At 36.6% G+C, this 13,594-nt stretch overlaps 1 protein-coding gene and 2 non-coding genes across 3 annotated transcripts in view; 1 reads left to right on the top strand and 2 right to left on the bottom strand.

The window, feature by feature from the left end:
* LOC116159110 overlaps window positions 1–10,900 on the bottom strand; it is a 58,045-nt gene extending 47,145 nt beyond the window's left edge. The window contains exon 1 of the mRNA XM_031472017.1: window positions 10,699–10,900. Coding sequence (XP_031327877.1) covers window positions 10,699–10,718 — 20 coding nt within the window. The 5' untranslated portion in view covers window positions 10,719–10,900. The remainder of the gene's footprint in view (window positions 1–10,698) is intronic.
* Window positions 4,182–4,253, bottom strand: Trnad-guc. Its single transcript has one exon. It is a non-coding gene; the product is annotated as a tRNA-Asp (tRNA).
* Trnat-ugu lies at window positions 4,544–4,615 on the top strand. Its single transcript has one exon. It is a non-coding gene; the product is annotated as a tRNA-Thr (tRNA).
* Window positions 10,901–13,594: the final 2,694 nt, after the last annotated feature.

Here is a 13,594-nt window from a genome sequence, read left to right as displayed (position 1 = left end):
CCGTTCCCCCGCAATTCGCGTTTGAAGATTTGACTCCACCATCAGGAAGATCGTGTCGGGGGGCTACCACATTTCCTTTGACGGTACCCCCTTCCGACGTCCCGTTCACCCGCAATTCGCGATTGAAGATTTGACTCCACCATCAGCGAGATCGTGTCGCGGGCTACCACATTCCCTTTTACGGTACCCACTTCCGACGTCCCGTTCACCCGCAATTCGCGTTTGAAGATTTGACTCCACCATCAGGAAGATCGTGTCGGGGGCTACCACATTCCCTTTGACGGTACCCCCTTCCGACGTCCCGTTCACCCGCAATTCGCGATTGAAGATTTGACTCCACCATCAGTGAGATCGTGTCGCGGGCTACCACATTCCCTTTTACGGTACCCACTTCCGACGTCCCGTTCACCCGCAATTCGCGTTTGAAGATTTGACTCCACCATCAGGAAGATCGTGTCGGGGGCTACCACATTCCCGTTGACGGTACCCCCTTCCGACGTCCCGTTCACTCGCAATTCGCGTTTGAAGATTTGACTCCACCATCAGTGAGATCGTGTCGCGGGCTACCACATTCTCTTTTACGGTACCCACTACCGACGTCCCGTTCACTCGCAATTCACTTCTATTGGCGACACGAGAAAGAGAGACAGCGATTCGAGATTCACGAAACGTTAAACCGCGTGAGTTCGCAACGGAAGGTAAAAGGCGCCTGACTACTTCTCGAAGACGCGCGCGCCGCCTCGCAAAAGGTCGTTAATTTCGCCCCTATGACAAAAAAACAAAATTCCGCCACGCAGGAGTTGTGCGCGTTTACAACATCTTTCCGACGACACCAATTTGAAAAGAATCGGACCAAAACTGTAGTAGAAGATAGGAAAAAACTGAAAAACCTTCACGTTAGTATACTACGCTCGAGGATGACGCCCAGATGTCGCCAACCCCACATCATGTAGCCATGTCCCTAAGGTTGACAAATTTCACGGCCTTGTAGATACACGTACACCCGTTGCCTTTCTACAAGAGTTCTTCTACGCGCCCACATTTGCTGCCAGCCAGCCAGCCAGCCAGCCAGCCAGCCAGCCAAAGTGAGATTAAAAGCTACTTTTTACAAAAAAAAATTTTTGCAAAAATGCGCTAAAAATAGTGTCACAATGGGCAGCGTTAAAATGCCGTCGTTTAATGTTGTACGGTGTATTATTTTGAATTTTTATTGAAGTCGGCATTTTTTATTGCATACACCCCCCTCACTCGGAGCCTCTGACTACGGCCCTGGGGCACGCCCAGGCACTGCGTCGCGATCCTGGTCGCGATCGATCGCGTTTCACGGTATCGTTGCAATATCCTCATTTCAAGGAGCACGAGTCGGATGGAACTTGCTCGCTGCGTGATGTTACTTGTCGTGGAGTGAGGTCAAGACTGATTGGAAGTACAGATTTCCCAACAAACGATGACGGGAGGGCATTAATGGAAGCATAGGCGGCATATCCCGTCAGAGAACATGTCCACTTCTGAATCTTAAATGAAATGCCCGTCTCTTTCGTCTTTCTTTGTCATTCAATAGTTGCTGCAATCCGGGACAACAAAGGTATGACTGCACCGAACATTCTCTCTTAATAGGTAAAATAGTATGAAAAGGGCCTAACTATGAGTCGCAACTGTTTTCTGAATACAAAATCAGCAACCACAAATTATATGGAAACGACACCAAGAACGGCAAAATCCTTCAAGTATGGAATTTCCAAATTTTGAATAAATTATGGAACGATTAACGGCCTATTTACACACCAGAAACTGTTTTAACTTCAATATAATATTTCTAGCATGTAGTGCACGTCAAAATTAGCTGCAATCGACATCCGAAACATCACGCAGGGTTAAAACTATCAAATTCAAAATTCAACCATTATTTTGAAAATACTCCAAATTTGGGACCTAAGGGTCAGATATACAACTTTTTTCATGCCACCATTGGCACCAGCGACCCTAAATAATTCAAAAACGACCCCTAGAATGCCGAAATTCGTCAATTTTTACAGGTTTAAAATCTTGAACACCCTTTTGAACAAAAGTGTTCAAATTTTGAACCCACACGAAAATTTCGGTGGGTGCTGCGGGTCAAAAGTTTTATCTGGACCTAATAAACATGTGTACCGAGTTTCATGCTTTTGTCACAAAGTGCAGCGTTTACCTCAATATTCAGTTGTACCGCCTACGCTAATTGCTATTTTGATTTATTTGAGATTCGTCAGTTGTCAGTTGCTCATTTAGATTGTTTAGCAAATTCTTTGGGTAGGTATGAATTTGTCTTTTTTGAACGACATTAACTGTTCCGCCTGTGCAGAGGTAGAAGTCGATAAAAGTATTAGCGGCATTTCATCTCGAAATCCAACTTTAGTTTAAGGTTACCGTATCCTGGACCTTAAGATACCTTCTGGACTGGAAAAAGTCCGACTAATTTCCGACATATTTCATGTACTTTATATAAGAGACTTCGGAACGTTCTTTTTCACAAACGGGAAAGGAGTTGAGTTGCTTTTAAATCGATTTGTGTTGGTTACTTTGAAGCATATCAAGTGTTGTATTTAGATTAACGTCAGATTTAAATTACTTATTCAAATTCAAACTTCCTCGGATTGTTAACTTTTGTATATCGTAGATGTGATATAAAATGTGTGTTTAGCGTTCTCCACAGTTACATCCTTTTCTTCAGATTTTCCCCATATATCTCCCCTCTGTGAACAATGATTCGGAATTTTCTTCGGCTCGGTTCTTTTGTCCCATGAGTTCTAGAGGAACGCACGACACGTCTTTGGCTCTAAATACATTCTGTCTAAATTTGTAGGAACTCTTTCGACATTTTGATTCATTCTGCACTTTTGATAAATTGTTCAATAATCTTTTGCTTTTCAAATTCAATAAATGTGTTAGTTGCGTTCCACCTTTCCGATACTAAGCTTGGGTACGAGTGAGCGCGACCTGGTCTTAACAACGTAGGAAATCCTAGGTTTGTACTTATTACTATGCCGGTGTTCTCAGTACGTGTTTGTCCCGCTTTTGTTAGCGCGGGAGCTGTCGACTGGCGTACATCACAATCTGTAAGGTAAGGTCTAAATCCAACTGGGAATTTGTGAAGGTTCATTAGATACTTATTTAAATATACGTGAAAACGCATTGTCTACAATTTAGGTTCTCAGTACTCAACTGGACGGCAACGTGAATTTTGACAAAAAGATTTCAAAATTTTTGTTGACCAGAACCAATTTAATTTGAAAAACAACCCCTTGCGTTGAAACGCATTTAATTTCTCAAATTGTCGGAAACTGCATGCGCTGATCGAATTCAAGCAGTAGGCATTGAAGATAAGAAGGAAGTCAACTACAGCTGTAGGTATACTTGATTGTGGTAGCAGGCTCGTCGGCCATTTGCCAGCCATTTTGGAGCTCACTGTCAATCCAAATCTGTGCACAAAAAAATTTTAGGTGTAAGATGTTATCTTATTCATTAATAAACGTTGAACAAATCAATATAATAACACAATACATGCAGGACATGGAACGTCAGTCAGGGGACTCCATAATATGGCGGACAAGTCAGCTGTGCTATATTATAGGTAGTATAGTTCTAGAAAAAACAAACACCAGGACGTAACTTAATTCTGAGTGACCTTAGGATTTAGTCGTTCACTACGACAGTATTGTATGTTTTCGAGTTGAATTTTTAGGCCGATAAAAAAAATCTTTCTGTGTACTAGTCTATAAGCGGTAAGGTTTTCAGTTCCAAACAAGGTGCCCGAAAGTGCAGCTCAAATATTTCTAAACTTAGCGTGGTAAGTACCTACTTAAACATATTTAGCGCATTTTGGAAAAAAATACGCTATTATATTCGTTATGGCTGGCTATTTGGATGAGATTTCAGCAATTACAATAGCTAGAGAAATTTTCACTAAAAGCTTTCTGCTAATAATAGTAGCGACTAGCGTAGATGTGCAGGCTCTAGTTTATTTTGAGTTAGATTACTCGTGAGATCGATAATCTTAAAACTTTGCTAATAAAATACTAATCTGTACTACCAAAACTGCGCTTTAATCATGCATAAGCTGATCTACAACTTGTTTGAAAACATATTCAAAGTAATACCATTGTATAAATGTTAATACAACTTTTATTACGGTAAAAAACATCCTCCCCGGCGGGGAATCGAACCCCGGTCTCCCGCGTGACAGGCGGGGATACTGACCACTATACTACCGAGGACTTATGTACCAAGCGTTCGTTATGTGTGAATAAGCAAAATGTACTACAAGTCTTCAAATTTTAACATTATTACGATCATAATATAAATATTAGCCATGAATATAGATTTAATCAATGATATTAAGGTACATTCACCATACATGGCTGTTTGTTAAAGATGAATAGTTTTAATCAATTTCAATGCATTGTCCCTTGTGGCCTTGTTATATAACATTTCTGCCAATAATTTGAAAATTTCCATTTAATTAATTTGGAGTTTTTATACACCTACATAGAAGCTAAAAACATCAGCCTCTTTAGCTCAGTGGCAGAGCACTGGTCTTGTAAACCAGGGGTCGTGAGTTCAATCCTCACAGGAGGCAAATAGTTTTTTATGTAACTTTCCATTAATAATATCTTCGCCCAATTAAATTTTATTTCTAAAAGGTGTACTTTTAACTGTTAATAGAAGACGGAAGTTCTAAAATCAGACCGAGCGTGATCATTAATTTTAAAGTTATTTCCGTTGTGTATTATTGCATTTTGGTAGGTACTTAGGTACCGAATTTCCGCAGATTAGACCTTGTTAATCTTTGCAAACTAATTTGTCTCACTTCAACGTTTGTTTAACGAGCAAGTGTAACTTGCGTACCTACTGTTATTTCGCAGTTATGTACGAACGAAAACGTTATCTGCAACTAATACTCATAAATAAAATAGTTACATAATCATCTAATTCGTTCCACAGTTAATATGCGAATCAAAATTTGTTCACACATTAAGCTCACTTGTAAATGTAAAATCTTTCGTTGTTTTATCTATATATCCATTACGAAAGATCTTACATAAATTTATTTAGGGTCATCTCATCACACTATAGTCGTCGCTAATCTTAGCTATCTTAAGCCATATAGATACGCAGTTTTAGAAAAGAAAATATTTAGATTCGTGTTCAGATAAGGTACATTTTTCGTTAAACCGTAATAAATATAGGACTTTGATAGTGTTCTCCCCGATTAAGTACTATTTTAGTGAAGTTAAGTTGCACAATCATCATGAAGTATATCGGAAATGCAACCCGCACGCGATTAATACGGCGGAATTATTTTTAATTACCAGGTGAGGGTTTAATTATTGGAATTCATTCTCGCGCCGTCCATAAGAAAGTGAAACCGAAAAGAAAGAATGAATTGGAACTACGAGTATAGAGCCTTTCTCGTATTAATTGGCAAAATTAGGCGTGTGAAGCTAGCAAAGAAATTATAAGGTGTGAAAATTGCGATATTTAAAATTAAGGAACATCTGGTCGTTTTGCGATGAGGAACGTTATCGTGAAAGTTAATTGATTTCGAGACTCATGTGTGTAGCGCTGATAACAAACCATACTGGTGCACGATTTCTTATTATGGGAGAAGAGACACCGCAAGCGCTCCTTATTGGCGCTACGTTTTAAATTGATTAAATTGGATTATGATGATTTAGTGGAAGTGGTGTTGGAATAAATAGGAAAAAGAAGTAAGAGAGAGAGAGAGAGAGAGCTTGCTAGCCAATCTGTGTCGCCGCGGTATGCTGTTCGCTTCGCGACGGGAAAGGAGCGTGTACGTTTCTGTACGCTAATTTGTAACGATTTATTCTTAACTTTAGCTTTGTTTGACGTTCGCTGGCTTTATTAGAGTTTAACTAAGACCATCTCCCGGCGTTCTTTCGTGTCAGCGCACGCAAGTCAAAGGAGATTCTTTCGTTCTTTCATTTCGTCGTCGGCAAATGGGAAGTGACGTAAATTCTAATGGTCTAATTCCACCAATTATTTTTATTAGTGACTTTCGTAATTGACCTTTTTCGTTGTGCTCAGTATTTTCGGTAGTGAAGCAAGCTGAAGCGCTTATCTCCACATTTCTTGGAGGATTTGTAAGTGGTCCGGTATTTGCTAACTTTTTCGTTATCTTGGTGCATTTTCTTTGTAAACATTAAATATCTGACGGTTGAGCCGATGTAATTTAATGAATTTTAGCATCTTTATTAGTATTAATTGGTTTCTACGCCCTCTTGTGTCATTAGAGGTAAGTGCGTTTGGGATTTTAAGACTGCTATTTTATGTAGTTATTGTCGAGTGTCCTCCGAGTAGATTGAACGATACCAGCCCAGCTCGAGGGTGTTAAGACTACTAGGGTGTTTTCGTGCGTGTCAACGCAATAAGGTACCGTACCTGTTTTTCTCTTATTAGGGAGATAGCGGTCATCTTGAAGCATTCTTGTTTTCATCAGCCAGATGAATGTTTGGGGAGACTAGATAAGCATCCGAACAACTGGATTCGACCGAGCCATTTAACCAGCCAGGGGATACCTTCCTTTACTTCTGTGTGTTATAAAGCGTATCGTTAACTAACTCTTAAAAGGATAATGTTTTGAATTATAATTGTTAACGTATTTCCGTTTGTTTGCGTACCTTTTGCTATTGATGTAGTCAATTAATTACTACTCGGTCATTATCGACTGGGGAGTTCTATGGAGAATTTTTAATTTTTTTAATTTACTGAGTTTTGAGTAAGTAATTGGTTTTTCTATTTGTTTGAAGACACAGTTTCGTCATATTGAGAATAATCTCTGCAGATGAAGTTAAGTTAGGGTTCGTGCAAAGTTAAATGTAGTTTGTCCGTTGATTTTGGAAAAGCAGTTTTAGTGCTAAATGATAAGAAACCAGCTCGAGTGCTTGAGTTCAGTGTAATAATAGCAAAGAGAAACTAAAATGGAAATTATGGAGCTGATGCACTGGTCGGTAGGTTCACGGTTCAATTGCGAATATCCCGAGAACGTGGTTGGTAAAGATGCGAGCCAGCATAATAAATAAAGAATAAGAAATTTCTAACTAACAAGATTTTAATATCGGAATGAAAACTCCTTAAAATTCGCAATCGAATTATTTCTAGATGCTCAATATCAGTAGTATGGTCTCATTCAATTATAACTTTTAGTTACGCTTGAAAACAAGAAATGCTTTAATGCTTGACTGTGTTAATCACTCCATTTTAGTTAACAAACTAGCTAAATATATCTTATCAGGCAATAGCATTTCAATCATCATTATCAAAGTATCACTGCTGGTGTACCACAGGAGTCAGCACTTGGTCCGATTTTATTTTTAATATACAGTGTGTGCGTAGATTTGCTTAACATCTGGAACTTTTCTTTAATATTAGCTTTAAGGAAAAATTCTTTCCGCAGATAGTTGGTGCATGTGTTAACACTGTTCTACCACCAATCAAATCCAAGTTGGCATGTATACAGGGTAGGACAGGAAACACATACTTTGGATAAGGGTAAAGTACTCTTATTTTAGCAAATATAAGAACATTTTACTAAAAGGGTTGTTTAGAAGAAAACGTTATATTAATATACGAAATTTCAGTCGTCTACGACGGCATTCACAATTTGGATATTTTACCCGTGGGCACAAAATAATAACCCACATGCTTATTTATCAATTTACTTTTCTGTTTTGTGTCCCAAAACGTCTGAAGTTAAATGCCCTGATGTATGTATGAGACAGAACTAATATCGGGAAAATAAGATACGTTAAGATAAGGGCGAGTGTTCAAACAGATAAGACTCCTAAGAAACCGTCGCGACGGAGCATTACAGGGGTAGTTTCCGTTTTATCTACCTATGCAGAAAATCTGGGAATCGGTGAACAGGCTTTGAAAATTGGGTGGGAGAGACATTCGAGGCAAAACTACGTAACGTAAACACATCAACTTTAGATTGCGTAACAATTGTTTTCCAACGGAAAGTTGCAAAACGTGTTTGTATAATCGAGGTATACGAAGAGATTTGTCAGCCGCGAAGTCGTACGTGAAATTGTATTGCGAAAGTTACCGTTTTTCATCAGATTCCAAGTGAAAACCTTGCCGCAAAAATTTAATAAAGTGGCGTATTTAAGAAGAAAAAGGGGAACTTTTTCGTGTAGTAGCCGTGAATACTGTCAAGCGCTGTCGTATTAATTACATGAGCGAACATGTTCTTTTCGGCGCATTATTAGAATATTGTGCTTGCGCATAAATAACTTGTTACTACGAAAGCGTTGGGGTCCAAGGTGCAAATATTTCGTTGCGCCATTTTTTAGAATACGTTTAAAAAACCAGTTTATTAATCAAAGTTGTGCACTTGTTTATGCAATGTGTTAATAACATTATAAATAAAACGGCAAACGATAAAAAACATAGGCAATTAATTTTTTGTTTACTGCAAACCCTTTAGAAGGGCAATTTTGGACATTTCCATATTGTGGAACATTGGTAACCATTGCACTAAATAAACCAAATTAGAACTAATAAATTGCGAGGAACCTGAAACATGGTTGTGCTTGTGCCGATTTCAAATTCGTTAACCATTTTAGATACAAAAGTCGCATTGTATTGTAAGAAAAGGCGTTCCACCATCCAATTTTCCAACTCGCCAAAGGAGAAAATCAACTGTCAATGGTAGTAGATGGTAGTAGAGTATTTTAATTTATTGATAAACGTAAGTTGATTACATTTTTTATATATTGTACCAAAATAGGAATCGACCGTTTTTGGGGATTTTGTATTAGAAATTTGTAGTTAGTCATTCTAACGTTTCTGAAGAGGTCATTTTACGGGAATTTATACCGTGAACCAATTTGTGTATTTTTTATGAATAATAAGGGAACCCAAACTAAAGGGAAATTGAATATTAATTTCAGTAATACCTTTCTTGTGGGTTAAATTTTTATTTAGAATCCAAAGGCGTGTAAATTTATTAATTTTGTAGGGGGTATGGAATTAATTATGAATATAAAGATCTGAGTAATACATTTGTTACATGAAGTACGTCAATCTTCTAAATTACAAAAAATGTATAGAAACAAGAGTTGGAACGATATTATTTTCAACAAGATATTCAAACAATTCAATTTATATTTGAGTTCTTATTTGAGTGTTCAAACCAGAGCATCAAGTTTTAATTTCGAGATTATAAGTGGAGATAAATAACCAAACTCGCAAGGTATAAGAGTCATCGGTAATTTATTCATTATTGAGCTAGTCGTAGTATTAATTATTTCATTACAAAAAATTAATTGTAACAGTAAAATTTTTACCAGTGCCGTAGAGAATAAAATTTATTTTCTACAAAAGAGGTTTCTAACCTCTGTAAATGTAGCTAGCCCGTTACAAACCCGGTATGCTTTTTTTATAAAAATATTTTTGAGTGCGATAGTCTTGCGAGCTACAATTTACAAGGATAGCAGGTTATATATTTGATGAATTTATCAAGGATAGAGCGGTCAAATTCACTACTTTGCATCTTTAAATTTCCAAAAGGTGAAAATTTTTCAAGATTTTCAAAATTGTCTTCTATTCTTTAAATTTAAAATAAGATTAGTTTACTCTTTATGCAAAGTATGGATTTTCCCCCTACCCTGTATACTGTGAATGTCATAGATCTGATTGGTGGTAAGACAGTTTTAAGACATACTAACTATCTGCTGAAAGAATTTTTCGTTAAAGCTAATATTAAAGAAAAGTTTCATATGTTAAGCAAATCTACGCATACACTGCAGCGTAAAACTTGTACTTATATACATACGCTAAAACATCTATCAAATCTATCGAAAAACAAACTTGTCTAAATTGATTCACAAATCAATAACGTGGGGCCACATACTCCTGATTTCAAGTGTAGGTACTTATATTTACCAGTAGGTATCAGAAAACAAATGAATCACAGCTCTTAAATTTTTCTCGAGTTGTTCAGGTAGTACGCTTCAATACAATGTTTAATATTTTATAATTATTTTCAAAAATAATTCTATCGTCATGGCAATGAATAAAAAATGGTTTTTATTAGAAAAATGTCATAAGCACATTTTTTATGCTCTTTGTATATTTTTGAAGGAATCGATAATAATTAATAAAGGAGCGAAAATAATGTTAAAGAAATCGCTAATTTAATTATACAGGGTGTTACACGACCGTTCGAAAAAAAAAATTTTTCGAGATTGCAATGCTCAAAATCCGAAAAACGTAAAAATTTAAATTTTTTCTAAGAACGATTAATTCTAAAGAATGACAGTCTTTAGTTCAGCCAAACTTTTAGTTTCCCATAATAATTGTAAGCTATTTATATATAATTTTACGCAAAATTAGAAGTAATTCTCTACGCATGAATGACGACGAAGAGTTCGCTTCTGAGGACACACATTAGTTAAATGAAACATTGAACATGTTATCATTCAAAATGGAATAATTGTTGAAACTGGTCGCAGATAATTAATTTCGACTATCCGTGTGATTTACAGAGTGCCGGTGAACGATACTGGTTTTGTGGACAAAAGTGTGAGATTTTTTGGTCAGTGGTGAATTTCCATAAAATTGAAGCATTGCATCACGAAAAATTGAACTTTCTCTAATAATTAAATGAAATTTATTCAGTAAAAGTGAAATAAATACCTTAGCATGGAAGCATCCATCGTTACAAATTAATTCCACTCTATCTTTTAGCATAAAATCATTGGCAAATTTCAACACAGTCCCTCTGCTATTAACAAGGTTCCTTTTAACAAATATCCTTTATTTCCAAACTTCACACAACGCGCGCACTCGCCACAATTCAATGTTTCATTAAGATCCTTTATCTCATTTTTGCAAATAATGTCACAATTCCGATCTATCAATTATACTTCTCGATATTACCACGCTCGCTTTCGACTGCGGGAAACAATAGGTAAAGGAAGACCGTTTTAAAGGCGTTGCGTTACCGAATGAGGTGTACCGCGAAATCTTTTCTTCTTCAGGTGATTCTTTAAATTGTAGTGCAATGTTATAACCCCACTCTTCTTTAACTATCAAAGGTGTCATCAGTCATTTTCCAAGCTGACAGTAAATTTGAATATCAGGGTGATAACAAAATACATATTTCCTTTTGGTAAGGGGTGCGAAACGTTTATTTAATTTGAGGAAGCAATTTAGAGAAACCACAGGAACGAAATCGTATTTCAACGTTAGTCACAAATAACGGATTCTAATTTATCAATCTAATACGCGTTGCACTTTTTCAGATTTTTACGTTATTAATCGTATTAACCTACTGACTTTTTTGGCGCGCTGAGAACTCTGATGTAGTACACAGTTTGTTAGCCGAAAATACTTATTACATGCAAAAGTAATTTCCGTTCTAGAAAAGCATCCTTTCTATTAATAATGAAATTATTGGAATAAAATCAAAACTGCGTGGCCATTTTTGCATAAGATCACAAAAAATAGTACCTACCTAACTGTAAATCTAGTGCCGGTGCGGTACGTTAACAAAGAATTGGTACCTAATCAACAAGTTGCTATGTCTGGAAATTCGTCGATCCTCTAATGCTAATGGATCCTCTAAACGTAGATCCAAAACGTTCTAAAACCGTTTGGAGGGAGGTGGACGGAACAAAAGTAGCTAGATACTCATATCGCCCCAAAATCCACCCTTAAAATGTTTAAGGTGTGATACATAATTCGTAAGCATTTTTAAACATGCCTTTTAATGTAATGGTGAGCTGCTACCTATTGATAAGATATTATATTATTGTGAAACATTTCCGTCCACATCTGTTTCACGATTTGAAATGAGTGTAATTTGATTAATTTCGCAAAATTCTATAAGAATTATTACCACCAAGCGCTTGCATTTTCTTCATTTTACATGGAAAATTATGAGGCAACACGGAATTCTGATCTGTGACTCGGAATTCCATTAACTAAGATATTCTAAACCTCTTTTTTTACCCTGGTTTCTTTGCTACAATATAGCGTATTGTAGTCGACATTGGAAGAAAGAAAATATGTTTTATGGAAAATGGAAATGTCGTGTCAGCGACAGCTTTTCGCAATAAGCACAACATTAATTTTTAACAGAGGATGAAAACGCGGCGGAATTGTAGGATATGGAGCACGAATAAAATTGTACAAAATATATAAGTTTCCTACATTCCAAACAAGTACGGTTTTGGGGTTATAACAGTTTTGCTATATGCAATGGCAAACGGTCACTAAACCACCCAGAAGCACCTGTCCAGCTTCTTCCAGCGTCTTGATTTAGGCACCGAGTTCGATGTAATTACAGATGTAATATTGGCTCTTTGATGGTGGAAAAACTCACTTTAACGAGTAACTTGAAGACCTTAAAGAAAGGCTTCACATAAGCGATAAACGCACGATAGACACAACACTGACTAAAATGACTTCTTCTTAAACGTAGACAAAACCGTCAGTCTGAACTCGAATTAAACATTTATTTTAAATGACGATGTATTAATAAAATCTCTTACGGCTAATTGCAAAATTAAGTTATGCTTAACTTTAAGCGATACTTAATTTTGACGGTGCAACTTTTGAATTAAATAAGTCTGATTGTCTTACAAAATCAAACTCGACTACAGCAGACTGTCATGCACTCAAAACGCCACCAAACAAAAGGCAACGATTAACGTCTACCACCAAAAAAGCCTCAATTCACGTCTTCCTCTGCTACTTATTTAAAACATTCTTTCCTCTCTTAGTTCCGTTCCTCCACTTCGTCATCAAAATGAACGTGGCTTCAACCGAATTAAAAATCTGTGTTTTCTTATCGGCGAAACCTGCTTATCTTCAAACTTAATTAGTTTTACGTAGTGATAAAAAACTCTTATCGCAAAGACCGGAGATAAACTTTAAAATCACACAATGCAATTATTTACAAATAAACCTTATCTTTTCACACATAGTAAAATGAACAAAGCAATTATTTAAACAAAAATCAACATCAAATAAACCTGACGCAAAGCACAAGAAAAACTTCTCATGATGTCGTGGAAAAAAATACAGGCTGCTGTATTTTACACATTTGAACATACTTGTTCAATCGCTCTATTTCACAACAAAACTATATTGAATTGTCGTAATTATAGTTTAGCGACATCACAAGGAATTTGCAACATTAGTGTAAACAATATGTCGGAATGTACTACTAACGCGGAAAACGCAAGGTAAGATGTAGTAATCGTTTAGTTAACGTAGCATAATAGTAATTGGAACTAGGCTGACATACGTAACATTAAGGCTGTATATAAACTGTAAATTTTAGAGAATAAATTAGTATTTTGAATGATACCACGTCCTTCGAATGGCTCAAGGGTTGTTCTGTTTGCCCCAGTCTACAATACTAAATAGAAGTGACGGTCTATCGCTGACATTACAACCCCTACGGCTCAATCTCTCTCCACTATAGCGAGATTGAACAATACTATATGTATATTTTTGGGGTGTATTTATTTATACACGTTTCTATTGTATTTCAAGATTCCAAGATGTAAGAGAACGATTTTGA

Source organism: Photinus pyralis, unplaced genomic scaffold (assembly GCF_008802855.1).
Source record: "Photinus pyralis isolate 1611_PpyrPB1 unplaced genomic scaffold, Ppyr1.3 Ppyr1.4_LG1, whole genome shotgun sequence".
Taxonomy (NCBI): Eukaryota; Metazoa; Arthropoda; class Insecta; order Coleoptera; family Lampyridae; genus Photinus; species Photinus pyralis.
The sequence above is the reverse complement of the archived record's forward strand: the minus strand, read 5'-3'. Positions and strand labels throughout refer to the sequence as shown.